This window comes from Periplaneta americana, chromosome 15, assembly GCF_040183065.1.
Source record: "Periplaneta americana isolate PAMFEO1 chromosome 15, P.americana_PAMFEO1_priV1, whole genome shotgun sequence".
Lineage (NCBI taxonomy): Eukaryota > Metazoa > Arthropoda > Insecta > Blattodea > Blattidae > Periplaneta > Periplaneta americana.
The window spans coordinates 30,334,105-30,354,382 of record NC_091131.1 but is presented as its reverse complement, the minus strand read 5'-3'; the positions used below and the strand labels follow the sequence as shown (position 1 = coordinate 30,354,382).

At 35.8% G+C, this 20,278-nt stretch overlaps 1 protein-coding gene across 1 annotated transcript; it reads right to left on the bottom strand.

Moving 5' to 3' along the window:
* Positions 1-1,052: 1,052 nt before the first annotated feature.
* Positions 1,053-18,594, bottom strand: LOC138714752 (facilitated trehalose transporter Tret1-2 homolog). Its single transcript, XM_069846860.1, has 6 exons — positions 18,458-18,594; positions 13,560-13,689; positions 9,439-9,656; positions 5,593-6,239; positions 3,656-3,806; positions 1,053-1,827 (listed from the first exon to the last, which is right to left on the bottom strand). Exons 1-6 carry the CDS (start codon positions 18,467-18,469, stop codon positions 1,471-1,473), a joined length of 1,515 nt encoding a protein of 504 aa, XP_069702961.1. The 5' UTR covers positions 18,470-18,594; the 3' UTR covers positions 1,053-1,470.
* Between the last annotated feature and the right edge of the window lie 1,684 nt (positions 18,595-20,278).

Sequence of the window (20,278 nt, the reverse complement as noted above, 5' to 3'; positions counted from 1 at the left end):
TTTACATATGAGTGAAGTTACATGTTTCATTATATTTAACAACTAGAATTCAATTTTTTATTTTCAAATAATACAAGATGATAGTTTTCAAATACGGACTATATTTTCCTGCGACGTGTGAGTGTTTCGACTGTGAACCAGTCACGGGTATGTCAGCAACGTGCTTGTGTTTGCATTAGGATTTTTCTTACAGCGAAAATAGTATAGTACCCTCAACAACTAAGGTTTCGTGACTATATATACTAGACTGTGGTTGAATCTTCTTCTTTGCAGAGAGCACATTTTGGTTACGTATAAATTTCTGAAGAGATGCGCTTATCTTACCTTGGTTAGGCTATAGTTATTTTCACAGATTTAAATATATGTTTTGTATTGTCACGATTTATTGATTTAAAGTTAGTATTGTGACCATTTTAAGATGTCGTCCTGCGTGCTTAAATAAAATTATGGTTTATTTAACGACGCTCGCAACTGCAGACGTTATATCAGCGTCGCCAGTGTGCCAGAATTTTGTCCCACAGGAGTTCTTTTACATGCCAGCAAATCTACTGACATGAGGCTGTCGCATTTAAACATACTTAAATGCCATCGACCTGGGCCGGGATTGAACCCGCAACCTCGAACATAGAAGACCAGCGCTATACCAGTTATGCTACCGAGGCCGAATCCTGCGTTGTTGATTGGTTACTATACACATAAAGTTTGCAAAGTAAATCACTCGTGGATGGTTGATTTTTAAATACGACAAAATAATTTTCAATAGTTACTTCGGAAGGAAAATGAAGTCGGTATTGTATGTCACAGCAGGAACGACCGGTTAACCTTTTCTGGGGCTATCTAGCTCAGAAAAAAATTTCTTTAACGTGCCATAAATGTAAGATGTAAACTCGATGTCATTTGTCTTCTGAAAGAAGCAATATTAGGAGCTTTCATTATTCTTAAAAAATCCACCTCCACGCAGTAGGTGTTAATCCATGGATCTCGAACCTAGTAGTAATGTTTTTAACAAATCAGGAACATTTAAAATGTGTAAGAATTAGAAAAATAATTAATACAAAAGATATTTTTATTAAAAAAATAAATATAATTAGAGATAGGTATTCGTGAGTTGTCAAATATAATGAGTTGGTTGTTATGCAATGAAATTCATATAAGGTAAATGAAAGAGAATACATACACACATACATACATACATACATACATTACATACATACATACATACATACATACATACATACATACATACATACATACATACATACATACATACATTACATACATACATACATACATTACATACATACATACATACATACATACATACATACATACATACATACATACATACATACATACATACATACATACATACATACATACATACATACATACATACATACATACATACATACATACATACATACATACATACATACATACATACATACAAAATAAAAATCGTTGATTGAGTTACACATCATCGTTCGCACTTTGTGAACAGCACTGCAACTGACAAGTTCTAGACTTCATGAATTCGTCACTTATCTCGTCCAGAGACTTCTTAAAAGTTTCTGGCAGGAAGAACAAAACAAATAGTGTTGCAGTGCAGGAAATTGAGCCGTAGAGATAAAACAGTCCTTCGTAAGAGTTATGAGATTTGTCACTTTCAAACATGTTCACGAACGAAGGATAAACCTTGACTGATGCAAACTGAAAAGCATAAGCTAGGCAGGTAGAGAGTCCACTTGCAAGTCCTTTTATTCGCACTGGAAACACTTCTCCTAGCATGGCCCACGGGACTACGTAGATCCCAATCGAGGCTGCAGCCTGAAAAAGAAAGTGAAAATATTTGCGATGATTATATATGAATCTTAACATTAGAAACATAAATTACGATATACTTATATTAGGCCTCGCCATCCTTATTGAATAATCAATGACTAAGAGTAGTCATACTGTAGATACCTATTATTGGAGAAAATAATACAATAATTAATCTATCTTAACCAAACATTTTTCCGCCAATACTAAGTAGTCCGTCCTTTACAGGGTGCCCCAAATTTCCATAGTATTCATACATTGGAACAGCTTACCTGCGGCAGTCTTTCAGGGTGGTCCTCTTAAAATCAATACATTTAAGGAAAGGTTGAAAAGATTAGACTGAAAATTTAATTGGAGGTGCAGTGTAATTATTTAAGTTGTGTCATGTAATTAATTGAGTTGATATATAATTAATTAAGTTGATATGTAATTAATTAACATGATATGTACAGTAATTTAGTTGATATGTAAATAAATTAAGGTGATATGTAATTAATTAAGATGATATGTAATTAAGTTCGTATTTAATTAATTAAGGTGATATGTAATTACTTAAATGGGTAGTAGTTGGGTGAAATAGAAGTACTTATAAGTTAGGTTTACTTTTGCTTATCGTAGGCGTTATTATAGAATAGTTTTTATTTATAGTCCTAGGTTTATTGCATCTACTATTTATAGATTTACGTTTATTTTATTTTATTTCATTTACGTTTATTTTATTTTATTTCATGTAATTGTAATTATTGTATATTATATCACTACCACCGGGTGTATACCCAATTGTAGTGTTAATAATACATACATATATACATTGCTTTACAGTTAGAATATGGAACAAGTCAAAAAAATTAATATTATTATAAAGTCTTAATTTATAGTCACAGTCTAGATGAAATATATACAGAAGAGGTTTACAATATAGTCTACTAGTACAACACAAAGTTTTAGTATCAATTTCATGAATTGTTATTGAATGTCATGAATTTACCTACAGAACAGAAGGCGTGAGAAATAAGGTATTTCTTTAATTTGGCCATAAATAATCTTATGTTTTGAGTTTTATTTTTTATATCGAAAGGGGGGCTATTAAAAATTTTTACTGCCATATAACGTACTGCTTTTTGATAGCACGACAGACTTGCCGATGGAGTATGAAAGTCATTTTTTGACGTGTATTTATGCTATGAACTGTTGAATTAGTTACAAAGTTTTCACGATTACATACGAGGAAGATTATTAATAAAAAGATATACTGACAAGCCATGGGCATTATTTGTAGTTTTTTTAAAACAGTCCTACACGATTCCCTAGATTTGGCACCTACTATTATTCTAATTACTCTTTTTTGTAATAGAAATATACTGTTACTATCTGTGGAATTTCCCCAGAATATTATTCCAAAACTCGTTACTGAGTGGAAGTATGCAAAGTATATTGTTTTTAAGGTATTGATATTTACTATCTTTTGCATAAATCTAATAGCAAAACAAGCTGAATTTAGTTTGGGGGTAATTTCTTTAATATGATTTTTCCAATTTAACACATTATCGATTTTTAAGCCAAGAAATTTGGTTGTTGTTGTTTCTAATAGAGATCTAGTGTTAATTATTGCGCTAGAAATTTGCGAGGTTGAATTTGGACAGGATTTAAATTGAATTATGTTAGTAATGTTACAATTTAATACTAATTTATTGACTGAGAACCAGTCACATATTTTGAAGAGAATTTCCTATGTTGGAGATTGGAATGTGTTGGAGTTATTGGCTGTAATTACTATACTAAAGAACTGGATTAGAGATTTATATGATTGAACTGGGAATTCTCCGATACTTACAACATAAAAGAGGATGAGAGCTAGGGGAATCCAGGTGAGATGTGTGGAGTTAGGTTCTGTGCGCCCCACGGTCTGTACGTAGAGCCCGATGACGACGAAGGAGACAGTCATCAACGCTCCAGACCACAGGGACATGGTGCGCCGGCCAAACCTGAGGAGGACTTCATATTAATTACCCTGCTATTACTATCGTATTATTGTATATATTAAATATTAGACTCTATGATCAATTTGAAGTTACTGTAATCTTGTAAAAATATTTCAATGTGCAGACGATCATGTCATTATATTAAAAAGTACACATAGTGATTAATTACACATATTAATTAATTCTTTTAGAGGAGGGGAAGATGAATAATGAAAGAGAGATAGAGGAAGAAGAGAAAGACTAAAAATATAGGAAGTAGAAGAAGAAGAGTGAAAAATTGGAGAGAAGAGGGAGAGTGAAAAATAGGAAATGGAAGAGTGAAAAATAGGAGAAAAGAGGAAGAGCGAAAAATAGGAAGTGGAAGAGGAAGAGTGAAAATAGGGAGTGGAAGTGTAAGAGTGAAAAATAGGAAGTAGAAGAGAAAGAGTGAAAATAGGAAGAGTGAAAATAGAAAGAGGAAGGGTGAAAATAGAAAGAGGAAGAGTGAAAATAGGAAGTGGAATAGTAAAAATAGAAAGTGGAAGTGGAAGAGTGAAAAATAGGAGAAAAGAGAGAGAGTGAAAAATAGGAAATGGAAGTGGAAGAGTGAAAAATAGGAAATGGAAGAGTAAGAGCGAAAATAGGGAGTGGAAGTGTAAGAGTGAAAAATATGAAGTAGAAGAGGAAGAGTGAAAATAGGAAGAGTAAGAATGAAAATAGAAAGAGGAAGAGTGAAAATAGAAAGATGAAGAGTGAAAATAGAAAGAGGAAGAGTGAAAATAGAAAGAGGAAGAGTGAAAATAGAAAGAGGAAGAGTGAAAATAGAAAGAGGAAGAGTGAAAATAGGAAGTGGAATAGTGAAAATAGAAAGTGGAATTGGAAGAGTGAAAAATGGGAAGAGGAAGAGTGAAAAATAGGATGCAGAAGAGTGAAAATAGGACGTGTAAGTGGAAGAGTGAAAAATAGGAAGTGAAGGTAAAGAGTGAGAAATATGAAGAGGAAGAGTGCAAAATAGGAAGTTGAAGAGTGGCAATAGGAAGTGGAAGAGTGAAAAATAGGAAGTGGAAGAGGAAGAGTGAAAAATAGGGGATGAATAGTGAAAAATAGGGGATGAATAGTGAAAAATAGGAGAGGATGAGTGAAAATGGGAAGCGGAAGAGTGAAAACAGGAAGTGGAAGAGTGAAACAGAAAGTGGAAGATTGAAATTAGGGGAGAAGAAGACTAGAAATAGGAAGTGGAAGAGTGAAAATAGAATGTGGAAGAGGAAGAGTGAAAAATAGGAAGTAGAAGAGTGAAAATAGGACGTGTAAGTGGAAGAGTGAAAAATAGGAAGTGAAAGAGGAAGAGTGAGAGATATGAAGAGGAATAGTGCAAAATAGGAAGTTGAAGTGTGGAAATAGGAAGTGGAAGAGCGAAAAATAGGAGAGGAAGAGTGAAAATAGGAAGCGGAAGAGGGAAAACAGGAAGTGGAAGAGTGAAAGTAGGGGAGAAGAGGAAGAGTGAAAGAGGAAGGGAGGAGAAGGGAAAGAGAGAAAGTGAGATAGGAAGGGATAAAATGAAAAGGGAGAAGAAGGAGAAGAGGTAGAAGAATGAAGAGAAAGAAATGGCGATAGAAATAGGGAGGAAGTTACAGATGGTGGAGGTAGAGGCAGGTAAAAATGAAGTGGAGAAAAGAAAGTAGAAAAAGATGGAAAGGAAAAAGGAAAAAAAAAGAGAAATGGGACAAGGAAGCTAAGAAGTGAAATGTTCGTTGATATTTTGAATAATTAATTTCAAAAAAGTATTTCTACACTCTTGTTGTTAATTTACCTGTGATGGGCAACATTGGCAGCACTTCCGACCACAAGATTAATAGCTCCAACGATCACAGTGGCTAGGTATGGGTCCATTGAAACCCCAGCCTTGCTCATAACATCAACTGAGTAGAATATAACCGAAGCAATGCCAGAAAACTGCATGAAAAGGAAATAAATATTAATGATCAGTAAGGGCTTCCAGATGTCCGGCGCGGACAGTGAAGCTCCGAGCCTCTCAAACTGACTCTGAGCTTCGTGAGGAGGATTAGCTCTAAGTTCTGCTTCTCGAGACATTTGTTTATTTGTCTTCTCCGACGTCTTGAATTTCTCAACGAACTGCACTATTGCGTCGAACTCTCGTCGCATTACGTCCGTCATCTCTTCGTCGCTCCTGAGGTTGCGGATCCACTTGAAGGACGCTTCTGCCTCTGCACGTCTGCCCTTCTTCAACAGCCACGTGGGGCTCTCCTGTATGACCGCGAACACCAGCACTACAGTCACTACTGGGAAGATGGCGGAGATCCCAGCCACTAAATGCCACGAGTCCTGGATCAGCCAGCTCAAGAAGTACATGATGAGGGTGCCGAGTGAGCCTGAGATGGATGGCCACGTCATCAGGATGGAGCGCAGTGTTTTGTTCACCATTTCGCCACAATACACCTGGAACAAGACAGTGCAGGAAGTAGTGTTGTGGGATTTAATCGATTAATCAGATTGATTAATCGATCATTTCTGTTTTAAGATTACTTACTTACAAATGGCTTTTAAGGAACCCGGAGGTTCATTGCCGCCCTCACATAAGACCGTCATTGGTCCCTATCCTGAGCAAGATTAATCCAGTCTCTACCATCATATCCCACCTCCCTTAAATCCATTTTAATATTATCTTCCCACCTACGTCTCGGCCTCCCCAAAGGTCTTTTTCCCTCCGGCCTCCCAACTAACACTCTATATGCATTTCTGGATTCGCCCATACGTGCTACATGTCCTGCCCATCTCAAACGTCTGGATTTTCTGTTCCTAATTACGTCAGGTGAAGAATACAATGCGTGCAGCTCTGCGTTGTGTAACTTTCTCCATTCTCCTGTAACTTCATCCCTCTCAGCCCCAAATATTTTCCTAAGAACTTTTATTCTCAAACACCCTTAATCTCTGTTCCTCTCTCAAAGTGAGAGTCCAAGTTTCACAACCATACAGAACAACCGGTAATATAACTGTTTTATAAATTCTAACTTTCAGATTTTTTGACGGAAGACTAGATGACAAAAGCTTCTCAACCGAATAATAACAGGCATTTCCCACATTTATTCTGCGTTCAATTTTCTTCCGAGTGTCATTTATATTTGTTACTGTTGCTCCAAGATATTTGAATTTTTCCACTTCTTCTAAAGATAAATCTCCAATTTTTATAGTTCCATTTCGTACAATATTCTGGTCACGAGACATAATCATATACTTAGTTTTTTCGGGATTTACTTCCAACCTTATCGCTTTGCTTGCTTCAACTAGAATTTCGGCGTTTTCCCTAATCGTTTGTGGATTTTCTCCTAGCATATTCACGTCATCTGCATAGACAAGAAGCTGATGTAACCCATTCAACTCCAAACCTTGTCTATTATCCTGAACTTTCCTAATGGCATATTCTAGAGCGAAGTTAAAAAGTAAAGGTGGTAGTGCATCTCCCTGCTTTAGCCCGCAGTGAATTGGAAAAGCATCAGATAGAAACTGGCCTATACGGACTCTGCTGTAAGTTTCACTGAGACACATTTTAATTAATCGAACTAGTTTCTTGGGAATACCAAATTCAATAAGAATATTATATAAAATTTCTCTCTTAACCGAGTCATACGCCTTTTTGAAATCTATGAATAACTGATATACTGTACCCTTATACTCCCATTTGTTTTAAGATTAATCGATCAAAAATATTTAATCGAATAATCGAGTCGATTAAAATTAATCGATTGTACTTGATATTGATTATTATTTTGTTAATGCAAACTCAGAGTAAAAATTACGACAATAATCGTCTCTCAGAAATTTCTTATTTCAAACACGATAATACCGTTGTTTTGTAACTGCTAAGCAGGTAGCATAGGGCAAATCTTTGCACAAACACTTCAGACAGAGATTAAGATATGAGGACAGTGACCTGGTTTACCCCTATTGAAAGGTGAAACACAATGCGAAACCCTTATAAGTTTGTCAGCTGGTCTTCCTAGCATATGAAATAAATACTTTTCTGGAATTCGCCCCCCTCGTTCCTTAGCCATGGCTGCACTGTGTGCAAGTAAGAGAGTAACTATCTTTTTCTCCTCCTAAAATTCTGTAACCGGATTACAATAGGGGCCAGTCTGCTGTTCTGATGCAGTTTCTTTACTGAGTTTGTAGATGAAGCTTGTGTGTTTAGTTTGCTAAAGAAAAAAAATCAGATTTTTGTGGTCTGTGAAAAAAGTGAAAACTTCATTATGTCATAGGCCTATGAGAATTTGAGAAGTGAACTCGGTGAAACGTTTGGATTTAAATTGAACGATCGTGGAAAAATGCTTGACAGAAAAAAAATCGTGTTTAGTGATGCAGGAAACATTGTTACTAAACGTAGAGCAGCATTTAATTCGGAGCATGTGAATGCACTCACATGTTTAAAATCATGGATGAAGCAGTATTAACTAGGTAGGTAAGTCTTCATACTTGTTTTATTTGTGTTTGTCTCAAAAATCCCCGGAGAATTGACATAATAAATTATAAACCTATATAATAAATATGTTAGTAAATAACTAAAATAGTAGACATTTAAATTGTTAACTACCTCCCATTGGAGGTAGCCCAGAAGGACTCAGTATACTCTCCTACGTGAATTTTACAATATTAAATGTGTACATAAATTTGTTGACAGAAAATTAAAATAAACATATATGAATTATAAAGTGAAGAAAAAGAAATTAAACACAGTGAATATGATGACTCAGAATTTGGCAAGAGCGTTTCAAAACTGAAGCTATGATGTCAGTAGTAAGTGTCTGTGGTAGTTCAAAAGTCTTCCTGAAGCTTTCAAAGAACTTGGGAATCACACCACGAGCTCCAATAAGAAGATCAATCACCTCAATGTTTTCAAGCTGGTATTTTGCTTTGAAGTAATCAACTTATGCTTATTACCAAACACAAATTAAATTAAATTTAACAATAATTGTGTATTACAGTATGTTAAAACTTCTTTTCAAATCGATCAAAGCTCGAGTAATTTATCGATTAATCGATTAAATTCAAATCGTTAATCGATTAAATATTTTGATCGATCGACAGCATTAGTAATAAGACTCGCATGTTTGTGCGATTATATCATTTGTTATTAATTTGTTGACTTAACCTTTTAATTACAGTGTTGTTATTAGCAGACCACTTTAGCTTTAATTTCTGTTTTCCTTCCATTGCTAGACATGAGAATTATTTTATGACTATGGTTTTATTATACCTGGATGGTCATCCAGATGGGAAGGGAGAATAAGACGGTTTTTGCGTGTGTTGGGCCATTCATATTTGTGCATTTTCTTATGCCAATTCGTTTGGAGGCCGATTTGTTGATTATTATTGAAGTATTCTTTGTGTTATTCATATTTTGTTACCACTCGACAGTCCAACGGTTTCCCACCTTTGTCCCTTGTTCCCTTCAGCACACAGTTGATCCATGAATGGATGCAGGTACCAGTACAACATGTCTTAAAACGTAACCGTACATAACGTCACTATAATAAACACCAATTTTGGACTATAATTGAAATAATTTATTATCATTACAAACAGTGCGGAACTAGATTGCAGTGCAGGTTTTGCCACAAGCAAGCTTGGATCAGAGCCTTACCCTGGCCGGGACGCTAGCCATTCCTCCTCCAAATCCATTGAGAACGCGCGCGATGTAGAGAAGATAGATCGGTGAAGGCGTGGGCGTCATGAAGTAAGTGAGCCAACCGACAATGAGAGGCACGTTGACCAGTAGGAGGGTTCTCCTGCGTCCAAAGGCATCCAAGAGGGGCCCACATGTGAGGCAGCCGAGGATGCCGGCAATACTGTTCATGCTTTCTGCAAAATACATTTATTTCTTCACAGTCTTTGTGTGTGGTCTAATGATTATCGTGTTTCCATTGGAACGGAGGTTCGAGTGCCCAAATCCGATCGAGACGATTAATTTTAATGGAGATAAAAACCCTTAGCATGGGTTACTTTGCATGTACATGACGATTTGTAGTAAATTTACAATCTACAAGAGAAACCTATTCCTGAATTTCAGTAATCCAGGTAATATGTATATATATATACTGGGTGTTCAGTTCAAAATGTGTCATGGCTCGCTGTATGCCGTCATGTGGCTAGCTGATGAGCCTAGAGAATTCAATCTTCCTACACTTCCGCAGCTCAGGTGTATAATCTAAGAGGCAGATAAGTTGACTAGCAAGTACGGCGTTCATTCTGAAGAGTACGTGCCGATACGTACGGTAACGCCGGTAGTGGCAGGAATGTGAACTGTTTGGAAATACGTACTGTCGGGATATGGGGAGAGGGTTAAGACGATTACTTACGTATTTGTTGACATTAACTTCGACGGTCAACATGGACACGGAGCATGTGATTTGTGTTGTGGAATGTTACCGTACGCAACCGATGATAACAAATACCCTGCGTACGACTTGCCGGCGCAAAACACAGTTCGAAAGAGGTTATGGTAGCACACAGACCGTACAGACCGCCATCTGTTGCTACGACGTTCAAGTTATACCGTACACGTTCTCAAGTTCAGATTGAAGAACGCCTTAAATAATAGGCAACTTCTCTAACATATAAACTGAAACTTGCTTCAAATCGGTGACCCAACAACAGTGACGTCATGACACACTTTGAAATGAACACCCAGTATATATACCGTACACACATTTTGTTTTACAATTATGCCACATTTACAATCTGTCTACAATAGACAATAAGTAAATATTATAAAAGAATATGACATGAGTGGAGATGTTATCCCATGACAACACTCCAAAAGAAAAATAACAATGTTTTAAATAGCTGTAGTAAAAATGAATGGAAGGTCAAGAGCATTGGTCCTTTTAAGTCTTCTTATTGTTTGACTGTTATCCAGCAAATTTAATGCATGATGATTCGGATGTTGATTTAATCGGTGCTGGTATTTTTTGCTGAACTTAGAGATTTCTTCTTTTACAGTTGAAATGTTAAGATCATGATGAATGACATCATTACGGACATACCATGGTGCAGTGACAATGGAACGTAAAGTTTTAGACTGATACCTCTGCAGTATTTCAATGTTTGAGTTGCTAGCAGTTCCCCACAGTTGGATGCCGTATGTCCAGATTGGTTTTAGTATGGCTTTATAAACACCAGATAATATACACAGGATATTTATCATCCTGCTAAAAATTAAACTCTTCTAAACTTGTACTTTGTCCAGCGAAAGAATTAAAGTGATTTAAATAATAGAATACCAATTAATACAAATCGGAATGTATCCCTTCGCCGTTGTTCAATATTCATGACATGTAGAGACTATTCTACTGTTTGGTGAATTTTCCACATTTACTTTCATTGTTATATTTGATTTTTTAGTTACCTAAAATGCGATATCTAAGCAAAATAAACTCGCGAAATTTTGATCATTGTGCTAAATGTGTAAATAATCACGGAATATACCCTCTCTGTTTGAAAAAAAACGAATAAGCACCAAAATAGTATTCAATATTGTTACAAAACATATTTGTCACTTTTGTTTCAATTGAAAAACAGCTCAACAAATTGCTGTATGTGTTGCAATAAATCTTTCCATGAAATTGTGTTTTCTTTCTGTAAACGACCCCAGGGAAACTTACTTTCTGGACGGTTCTCGTATAATACTCGTATTAGTCGTATTTATGTATTTTTTTCTATGGATATTGTGTAGGCCTACACTTATTTTTACTATAGTATCTACGTGGATAAATATATATTATATGAATTAGAAAAAGAAAAACACATTAGCTTGAATTGCTGTTTAGTTATTGCATTTGTTATAGCTACAATAATGAAGGAGGAAACAGGAGTTTCTGTGAAAATAAACTCAATTATTTTATTAATAAAACTTTATTTCTGTTCTAGAAACTTACCTTTCAACAAATTTACTGGATTTCCAAATATTTCTTAACTTTTAAATAAGTATTTAGATAAAATTAAATAAGATATGATAGCAACTGGACTGATATAAAGTTTTGCAAGCGTACGGAAGTATAATAAATTCAGAGATTAGATTAGATTGAAATGGGCAAGTTACAGTTCTGTGATTCCAAGGCAAATGATAGTATGTCAATTTTTGACGAAAATTATATTTTGCGATATGTTGTGCATTCTGACGGTATCTTTATTGTGGTAAAATATGACATGCATATCTATATTATTTTTCTCTCTAACCCGTTGTTGTCAAATATTTTATACGGTCGTACAAACTTTAAATGGTCGCTCCTGAAAAACTGCAAGAAATTATATATCGATGGTGTTTCGTGAAAAAGACGCTATCAACAAACCAGAAGATCTAAAAAAACTGTTAAAAATCCATTGTATAAAATATGTTACCTACTTTCTTTATCTCAATATCTACATGATTTTCTGGTCTCAATTTTTCATACATAAAGAAAATGAGTCGACGAAGGGATGATTTATAACCATTTATTAATGTAAAACTACAAAATTGTTGGTAATGTCCTTTTTATAGAACACCATCGACATACACTACATGATCAAAAGTATTGGGACAGCCCAGAGAGGGTTGACTTCAAGACTACAGGCATGTAACGCGCTGCAAATCTAGCTCTCAGGTATAGCTCCCTGTGAAGCTGATTTCAATAATTTCAAGAGGACCTATAAAATCTGTATTACGTGAATGAAATTAAACAATTAATAGAAAGTCAGGTGTTCAAATTAACATCAGCGCATATTAAACTCAAATACCGTGTATATTATATACAAAGTCTTAGATCAAACTGCCTTCCGTATGGCGTAATAAAAGACGTGTTTTAATTATCTATACAGAGATGGCTTCACTGTTCAGCAACATATGTCTCGCTGTAGTGTGAATACATAAGCATTGCTATATAGCTGTTTCCACACAATATTACATAGTTCTTAGTTCTCGATGTAGTGTGTAATGTAACGACGAAGTACTAAATAAAGTGTAAAATTCTACTTCCACATCTTCATTTTCTAATTCCATGTCCATTGTAGGCTATCTAAAAAAAATTACTCCTTCATTCAGATTTGATAACTGCGTTTTCAACGATTCTTCATTTAATTAATGTATTAATCATGTTATTTGTAATTGTATTATAAAATGTTTAAATTATTTTATGATTTCAGCAGATAATGAAATCGTATTTCTATTATAATAATAAGAGAAAAGTAGAGTACATGTAATTAACATTGTTAAACCTGTATTTCGCTTTTCGCAATTGGCATTACTGAATAACATTCAATTTCTTTCTTGCAGTAATCGATATTCAATCTATCTCAACTTCACAATGTCTGAATAGCTTACGTATTCGTAAATATACAATTATTAACAATTTGTGAGCGAATTTTAGGGATATGTTATTTATATTTTTTTTTATTCACGAAATAGTCCTAATAAATCTCAGACCTCTCGTGACGTTACTACAGATAAATAGCTAATCTTCCTATATTATCGGCGTGATCACTCTCAACAAATGATTATCAGACTTGTTTTCTGCACAGAAGTGACGTGAAACGTTCTTTATCTGAATTTGAAGTGCACCTGGCTTCTCTATACGCCGATCTTCCTTAGAAGTGCGATCCTGATTTGTTTTGTCACCGAAAGATTCACCGGATGTTTCCCAGACAGAGGGAGTATCATCGCCGCTGTGTGGCCTGGCTATAAACTGTTACCGAACTTAAAAATGACACTGTACATAAAAGATTACTTACCGAACCAGGAAATTTCATCCTGAGACAGATTTTCAGGTTCTTTAGTCAGCTGAGGAATTATGATTCCAGGGAAGCCCAGGGTCATGCCAGATGAGAGCAGCGTGGCAGAGGACACCAGGCCTACCAGCACCTGTTCACATATTATATTTTTATTTTATTGGGTTATTTTACGACGCTGTATCAACATCTAGGTTATTTAGCATCTGAATGAAATGAAGGTGATAATGCTGGTGAAATGAGTCCGGGTCCAACACCGTAAGTTACCCAGCATTTGCTCGTATTGGGTTGAGGGAAAACTCCGGAAAAAACCTCAACCAGGTAACTTGCCCCGACCGGGATTCGAACCCGGGCCACCTGGTTTCGCAGCCAGACGCGCTGACCGTTACTCCACAGGTGTGGACCACATATTATATCGCCCTGTATAATGACTTATAGCAATATAGATCTGAGGCCGGGAGGAAAAAGGTCTTAAGTCAATTTTTTGTGAAAATGAGATTTTTATACATTCTGAAAGCGGAAACAATTCTCTACAATCTGGTAAAACGGTTGAAGTCAAATAAGACTCCTGACTGGATTTATAGGGCGTTACCAAATATCCTAAGTACTTTTTGAATCGAGCACACACAGAATAAAGGACTTAAGAATATTTAATACTTTATTCCTTACAAACCATCACATGTTTACTTTCCATGCTTCCCTATTAAAAAGATCTAACTTGTATTTTAGCCATTTTATCACATACTGATGCCCTTTCCTTTTAAAACTTTAAGCACCAGGGTAAACAGTCCTATAATTGTTTAAGACCCATTATGCATTCCTAATAATTTACATTCCTCATTTATTTTGACATGAAAAAGGTCTTATGTTTAATAGTCCCTCCTACTCAGTTTGGCTTCTGGTCTTAAAAAGGCTTAAGTGCGGCTATTTTTGGAAATAATCAAGAAAATTGTTAAATGAGCAACATTACCTATTTTAGAAGAAATATAAACAAATAATATCCAGGAAAAACCTCTTAATTAAAAAAACTCTATAATTGACACCAATTTCAATATTTCTACTGCTCTCCTGAAAAGTATAAAACCTTTAAGTATAAGACCTTTTTCCTCCCAGCCACAGAGATATAGGACTATTATGTTGATGCGTAAGTTCGTAACGTCTTTGTTCGTCATCACAACACTGCGTTGTTAGGAGATTGCTTATCGTTTGTCATTTGTCACATCAGTTATTTGGAGTGTTGTGCTTATAAATACACCAGGAATGTTGCGGATTTGAAGAAAGTTGTCTTTTCGGGATTTACTTCCAAACCTATCGCTCTACTTGCTTCAAGTAAAATTCCAGTGGTTTCCCTAATAGTTTGTGGATTTTCTCCTAACAAATTCACGTATCCGCATAGAAAACAAGCTGATGTAACTCGTTCAATTCCAAATCTTCACTGTTACCCTGTACTTTCCTAATGGCATCATCTAGAGCAAAGTTAAAAGGAAAGGTGATAATGCATCTCCTTGCTTTAGCCCGCAGTGAATTTGAAATGTAACAGACAGAAACTGGCCTATACGAACTCTGCTGTACGTTTCACTAAGACACATTTTAAATAATCGAACTAGTTTCTTGGAAATACCAAATTCGATAAGAATATTATATAAAACTTCTCTCTTAACCCAGTGATATACTTTTCTGAAATCTATGAATAACTGATTACTGTGCCCTTATTCTCCCATTTTTTCTCCATTATCTGTCGGATATAAAAATTTGATCAATAGTCGATCTATTACTCCTAAAACCACACTGATGATCCCCAATAATTTCATCTAAGTACGGAGTTAATCTTCTCAAAAGAATATTGGACAAAATTTTGTACGTCGTCAACCAAAGTGATATTCCTCGAAAGTTACTACAGTTAGTCTTGTCCCCCTTCTTAAAGATAGTTACAATTACAGACTCTTTCCATTGTTATGGTACAATTTCTTTTGTCCAAATAGCAAGTAAAAGCTTATAAATTTTTCTAGATAATGCGCTTCCACCCTCTTGTATTAATTCTGCTGAAATTTTGATCGATACCTGGAGACTGGTACTTTTTCAGTTTTTCTATCGCAATTTCGACTTCAGGAAGTGTGGGTTCAGGCATAAATGGCTCAGCAGTTTGTATTTGAATTTCATCCCGACCATATTTATTTGACCTATGTAGCTACATTTAGTAGTTGCCCAAAATAGTTACTCCATCTGTTCAGGATTGAATGGAATTCTGCAAGCAAGTCACCATTCTCATTCTTGATCACGTTTACCCTTGCCTGATATCCTTTCTTAAATTCCATTATGCCCTTATATATAAGTCCCTAATGTTTCTATTCTTACTATTTGTTCCTACCTCATTTAGTTTCTCCTTTAAGTAATCTCTCTTTTTATTCCTAAGTGTACGACTTGCATCCCGTCTTTCATTGAAATAATTATCTCTTTTCGCCTGAACTGGATCCTGTACGTATTTCAATTTTGCCTGGTTCCTTCTTTCTACTATCATGCAGCAATTTTCATCAAACCACGGTTTCTTTTTCTTAGTTTCATAATGCCCTATGCTCTGCTCAACTGCAATTTTGATATTATCTGTAATAATTTCCCACACGCTATTAACATCTAATTCCTCAACTTCATCGAACTTCCTAAAGTGGCAAAACTATTTGAAATTTCAACCTGATAATGATGCTTAGTTTTCTCGTCTTTTAATTTCGTAATATTGAATCTCCTAATATTAACTTCTTGCTCTACTCGCTTAGTGGTAGTAATAGTTGTGTCGATATTTTTGGCAGTGGTGGTGGTGGTGTCTATGTTTTGTTGGATGTAGTATGATGTCGTTTACACAAGGTGTCTCAAATAAACGGGCTTTTCTAAAGACAACAAAATAAATACGTTGCATAATGAGACAGAAAATAAAAACACAAGAATTGAAACATTACATATTACCATTTGTATAACATCAATCACATTCAAGTTTTGAAAATTATGTCTGGCAGATGACGACCTAGACGATATTCACACTCGGAAAGCCTGCGATGGAGATCAACCATGACACGTTCCAACATCGCAATAGGGATGGGTTCGATTTCAACACGGATATTATTCTTGAGCTCTTCAATGGTGTGTGACCGACTTCTATACACTTTGCTTTTCAGGTGCTCTTACAGGAAATAATCACACGCAGTTAAGTCAGGGGACCTGGGGGGCCAATCAATGTCACCATTTCTGAAGATGACGCAGTTGTGGAAAATTTGCTTGCATGGAAATTCTCGCTGAATGCGACGTAGTCTCGTCTTGCTGGAACCAATATGGCCTCTGTGTAGGGAATCTAGCAAGTTTCCGTAAGAAGAATCTGTTTACCATGTTGGTATACCTGACAGATGTTACCGCAGTACAAGATCATTTCTTTCGATATTAAAATAACGCCGATATTCCCTTCGAGCAGTGACTGAGCTATCACAATTAAAAAAAAAAAGCTTTAACAGCTATTGCTAATTGAGATCCATTCCATTAATCCATGTTTCTGGCATAGTATTGTTAAACAGAGGACCAGCGTATAGGTAAATTAAGTATGGACACTTCGCGTCGGTATCTTTGATGTAGCCGGACTGATTTTAATGACCTTCAAGCCAGCTAGAGCGTGAGATTCTGCTTTCTCCCTAGAGTTGGCGCTGACATCACACCAGCTAGCAGTCGACACAGCGGAATTTTTTTTTAGTAGGTTATTTTACGACGCTTTATCAACATCTAGGTTATTTAGCGTCTGAATGAGATGAAGGTGATAATGCCGGTGAAATGAGTCCAGGGTCCAACACCGAAAGTTACCCAGCATTTACTCATATATTGGGTTGAGGGAAAACCCCGGAAAAAACCTCAACCAGGTAATTTGCCCCCAACCGGGAATCGAACCCGGGCCACCTGGTTTCGCGGCTAGACGTGCTAACCGTTACTCCACAGGTGTGGACGACATAGCGGAAATATAACACATATAATTAATACATCTAGGTACATTATGTACTCAAATAAAATAAATTGGATCCATAAAATAATAAATCCGACATTAACTGTGGTGTCTAGACTCTAGAGTTCCTTTATAATGAGAGTTGAGACGTTGACCCCAACAACAATTAAAATATGTAATGATTTGGTAACACTGAAAATGGAAAAACAAACTCTTATGAGAAGTAAAACCATATACCTATATTATATTATATACAAATATTAAACGAATTCGATACTTAATTTCATAATGTGTTATATTATTTTATAATATAATTTATTATACCTGAAATATAAAAAAAAATATATTATTACAACAGTTTGCCACTGAGAAATAAGGAAAAGCTGTTAACTTGAATTTATTTGAAACAAAGCGTTACTAGATTATGCAATAAGATAGGCGATGTTTGGATCCTGTGTCTCAACTCTATACTCAATTATTATCTTAGCGTATGCTCGATTACACTAACCTCTAGCGCTTGAAAGTGGAACTAAACGCCAGCGCACAGAGAAACAAGACACAGGAAAATTCGCTCTGTGTCCATTCTTTATAATCCCTATTCGCTGGTCAAACATTGTTTCTGCTAATAGCATAATATTGTTAAACAAATGACGGTCAAAAATTGTTGGCAACATCAAAAGGAGAAATTTTATTAGTAAAATGAAAAAAACCCGTTTATTTGAGACGCATTTTTTTTTTTGTGGATTTGTTAATATTACTGGCAGTAGTTGAATTTGTTCTTTCCAAATTCCTACGAAATAATGAGTGTGAAAATGGAAAGTTAAGAATAATCAATAATTGTTTACTATTAACCACAGTGAATTGAAATAACTGTTAGAATGTTTGACGAGCACATTTCCTTGCATGTGATACTTGAAAAGCCAGTTACCTGACGGAACATCAGTCTTCAGTTGCTAAGCAAATAATGCTCGCGTCCGCTCTCGACTGGAGCCACTGAAATGGAAGCACATCACTCGAATTTCACCATGTTAATGACTTCATATTATATCTAAAGTGAGATCTAACCTAACATTAAATAAATGTATAAAAAGAACTCTGTGAATATGTAATGTACGTATATCTTATCTAATCACTGTTATTTCACATGTACAGAAGGCTACGTATTGTGTACGATTTCTTAAAACAGCTTTCTCTAGTGTATCAAGTTTGCAGAAAACTTGTAAATTACCGGTACTGCATTATATTTCAGAATAAAAAAGTTTCCTCAATACATCACATATTCATTATATATGAGGTCTCGCCTACGTCATTGAATATTACACAACTACTATGAAGTAACCAATGTGTATTATCATCATTTAATTCGAGTAAAATCCGTTCCGGCACCGGGAATCGAACCCGGGACCTCTCAGCTCTGCGCGCTAGTGCTCTTTACAACTGAGCTATGCCGGGACACGATCCACGGTGCCGGCCGAACTCCTCTCGTTGTAATGTTTTACGGCCATACTACCTGCACTTTAGACAATGTAAGTCATACAAGCAGGGGCGCATATTTAAATGAATTTACGGCCCTATTCAACCCCAGTTTGTGACAATTGCTATTCATTATATATGAGGTCTCGCCTACGTCATTGAATATTACACGACTACTATGAAGTAGCCAATGTGTATTATCATCGTTTAATTCGAGAAAAATTCGTTCCGGCACCAGGAATCGAACCCGGGACCTCTCAGCTCTGCGCGCTGAGTGCTCTTTCCAACTGAGCTATGCCGGGATACAGTCATTTAAATATGCGCTCCTGCATGTATGACTTACATTGTCTAAAGTGCAGGTAGTAAGGCCGTAAATTACAACGAGAGGAGCTCGGCCGGCACCGTGGATCGTGTCCCGGCATAGCTCAATTGGAAAGAGCACTCAGCGCGCAGAGCTGAGAGGTCCCGGGTTCGATTCCCGGTGCCGGAACGAATTTTTCTCGAATTAAATGATGATAATGTTTGCCTCAATATTTCAACTTTTGGCCTCTATCTTTTTTCCTTCACTTTTCATCACCGACCCAAGTCGTTGCTTCCGACTTTGATTACGAAGTGTTAACTCTCATATTTTGATAAGAAAGTTGACTCTGTGTAATAACTAACATCTGTAATAAATTGCATTTTAATATATGTAAGAACAATAAATAATCAAATCTTTTCTTTCTTTTTTAATATAATGCGTGCTTGCAAAATTCGGTACAAGATTCTTGCATATTCCAATCATAGTTTGGTAGTTAGGCCTACTATGCTGAGATGGGCCCCAGCATGGAGATGAGGAAAGTGAATTTGATTAATTAGGTTCTCCGGACTTCACCAAAATTCATCACAACAGTTAAATATCAGTATTATCAGGGTTTATGACCCGATCAGAGACCGGTAAATCCCAATTAGCCTTTGCCCCCAATATAATTCGTGCTTACCAAACCTTGTACAAGATTATTGCACATTCCACTTGTAGTTTGGTAGTACTATACGAGTACTGAGATTAGATATCTCTTGGTACATAGGCCTACGAGGAAAAAAGTGATTGATTTATCAGGAGTAGTTTGCGTGATATTTATCAGTCGATTGGCCTGGACTGTGAACTTCGAAAATTCTAAATTCCAAAGATATGTCTTAATATTATATCTGAATGAAAAATAAAACATTGCTTATATATATATATATATATATATATATATATATATATATATATATATATATATATAGTGATATG

What these genes read in the sequence shown, in the direction of transcription:
- LOC138714752 (XM_069846860.1), bottom strand. An exon ending in GCCAATGTTGCCCATCACAG is followed by an intron (nt 3,807 to 5,592) that starts GTAAATTAACAA and finishes AGTCCTCCTCAG; the next exon opens with GTTTGGCCGGCGCACCATGT. An exon ending in CTCTCATCCTCTTTTATGTT is followed by an intron (nt 1,828 to 3,655) that starts GTAAGTATCGGA and finishes TTTCTTTTTCAG; the next exon opens with GCTGCAGCCTCGATTGGGAT.